This window comes from Gavialis gangeticus, unplaced genomic scaffold (assembly GCF_001723915.1).
Source record: "Gavialis gangeticus isolate Ggan-Ray unplaced genomic scaffold, GavGan_comp1, whole genome shotgun sequence".
Taxonomy (NCBI): Eukaryota; Metazoa; Chordata; order Crocodylia; family Gavialidae; genus Gavialis; species Gavialis gangeticus.
Genome location: NW_017729034.1, coordinates 59,414,111 through 59,415,647, shown reverse-complemented (window position 1 = coordinate 59,415,647; position 1,537 = coordinate 59,414,111). Strand labels below are relative to the sequence as shown.

The following is a 1,537-nucleotide window of genomic DNA, read 5'->3' as shown; positions in this document are numbered from 1 at the left end:
CCTGAAGAAGGGTATTTGTGCCCGAAAGCTTGCAAAGAACAATCTTTCCAACTACAGAGTTGGTCTAATAAAGGCTGTCACATTTACCTAAAGAACCTTGTTTGCCTATGCCCTTAAACCACCAGGCTATAACCAACCCCCTGCACTCCAATCCCTGCGGAGAGGGGAGGTATCTCTGGAATTTACAGGCTCAAGAAAGGAAGAGCTGTCCAAGGGCAGCTACCTGCACGCGCCAGCTCTATCCACACTCAGGTTCTGAAGAATCCCAGCCCCAGCTGAACTGCAGCTCATTTTCCATTATGAAGTTGTGCTCTGGTCATACAAGCTCAGACCTCTAAGCAGGGCTAGTTGTCAATTTACAAAGGTTCATCTTCCTGAGGTCATGGCACCATGGCAGGGAGTTCGATGCTAGGACCTTTGTGATGCCATTAGGTGGGAAAAGGCAGGCCCTTCATGTCATGCCTTTCTCCTGAAACCTTCCAAACAGGCATAAAGACAGGTGCTTGCTTCTGGCATGCAGCAGGCCTGACAAACTGACCATTTCTGCCATGCATCTGGCCTGGCAAACAGACCGTTTCTCAGCCTTTGTTCCCTTCGGCTGCCTCGTATCCACTGGGCCCCTTTTCAAACTCTCTCAAAAACACCAGGCCCTATGCCCAGCTAGCCCCTCACAGGTGAGGCTTTCTTGACCTCAGTGGGTGAGGAAGGCACCCTCTGCCCAAACCACTGCTGTGGAGAGAGGCCCCGTTCAGAGCCTGATGGAAACAACTCAGCTGAACAGGGCGAGGTCGTGCACTCGGCCCCATGCCAGCCATGGGTAGCCACCGAACTGAGCCCATAAGGCAATTTGCACATACGCACAAACAGCACACGTCACCGAACGGGTCCGCCATAGGGGCGCATGCGCACTAGGAAATCAAGACAGGGCTCCACCCTCCAACACCTGGGGGGAGTGAGGGGCGTGCGCGCATGCGCAGCCCGCGTCCCTCACATTCTCTTTCTCGAACATGCTGGTGCGCCGCTTGGCCCCACCCCCCGGGAGCGGCGGCTGCTTCAGCTTCTGTCCCGGCTTCTCCATGTGGCCGGCGAGATGTTGAGGGCCCGCACCACCCCCTCTTCCCCTCTAACCGCCGTGCGGATCAACTAGCCCCAGTGCCCGCCTCCGACTCCGCCTCTCCACTCCCCCCCCGCGCAGCGAAAGCGAGGCTTTCCCGCCCACGGCGTGACGTTTGCTGCAGCGACGGTGAAGCGTCACTGATTGTGCGCCGGAAAGAGAGGCACCCGGAAGTAGAAGGTAGATGGGGGGAGGGGGTTGTGGTTCCCCCCTCCCACCCATGAAGACAAGCCGGGGCCAGAGTAATATGATTGCGGAGGGTAGTGCTGTGCCCCTCACTCCCGACCATAGCCCCCCTACCCTTCAGGTGCCCCACACTCCTGACCCACAGCCCCCGCATCCCCTTATTCTCCCCAGCCCTGCAGGGTCTCCCAGCTGCCCCACCCCTCCAAGCAAGGGCATACAAGGCTGGGCCATGCAGCT

The 1,537-nt window shown here is 58.1% G+C and overlaps 2 protein-coding genes across 5 annotated transcripts in view; one reads left to right on the top strand and one right to left on the bottom strand.

Moving 5' to 3' along the window:
* Positions 1–1,099, bottom strand: part of TCTE3 (t-complex-associated-testis-expressed 3) — a 17,045-nt gene extending 15,946 nt beyond the window's left edge. For both annotated transcript variants that reach the window (XM_019527303.1, XM_019527304.1), the window contains exon 1: positions 992–1,099. In XM_019527303.1, coding sequence (XP_019382848.1) covers positions 992–1,078 — 87 coding nt within the window. In that variant the 5' untranslated portion in view covers positions 1,079–1,099. The remainder of the gene's footprint in view (positions 1–991) is intronic.
* Positions 1,100–1,204: 105 nt separating this feature from the next.
* ERMARD (ER membrane associated RNA degradation) overlaps positions 1,205–1,537 on the top strand; it is a 66,159-nt gene continuing 65,826 nt past the window's right edge. For all 3 annotated transcript variants that reach the window (XM_019527301.1, XM_019527302.1, XM_019527300.1), the window contains exon 1: positions 1,205–1,294. The gene's annotated coding sequence lies outside the window, so the exon portion shown is untranslated. The remainder of the gene's footprint in view (positions 1,295–1,537) is intronic.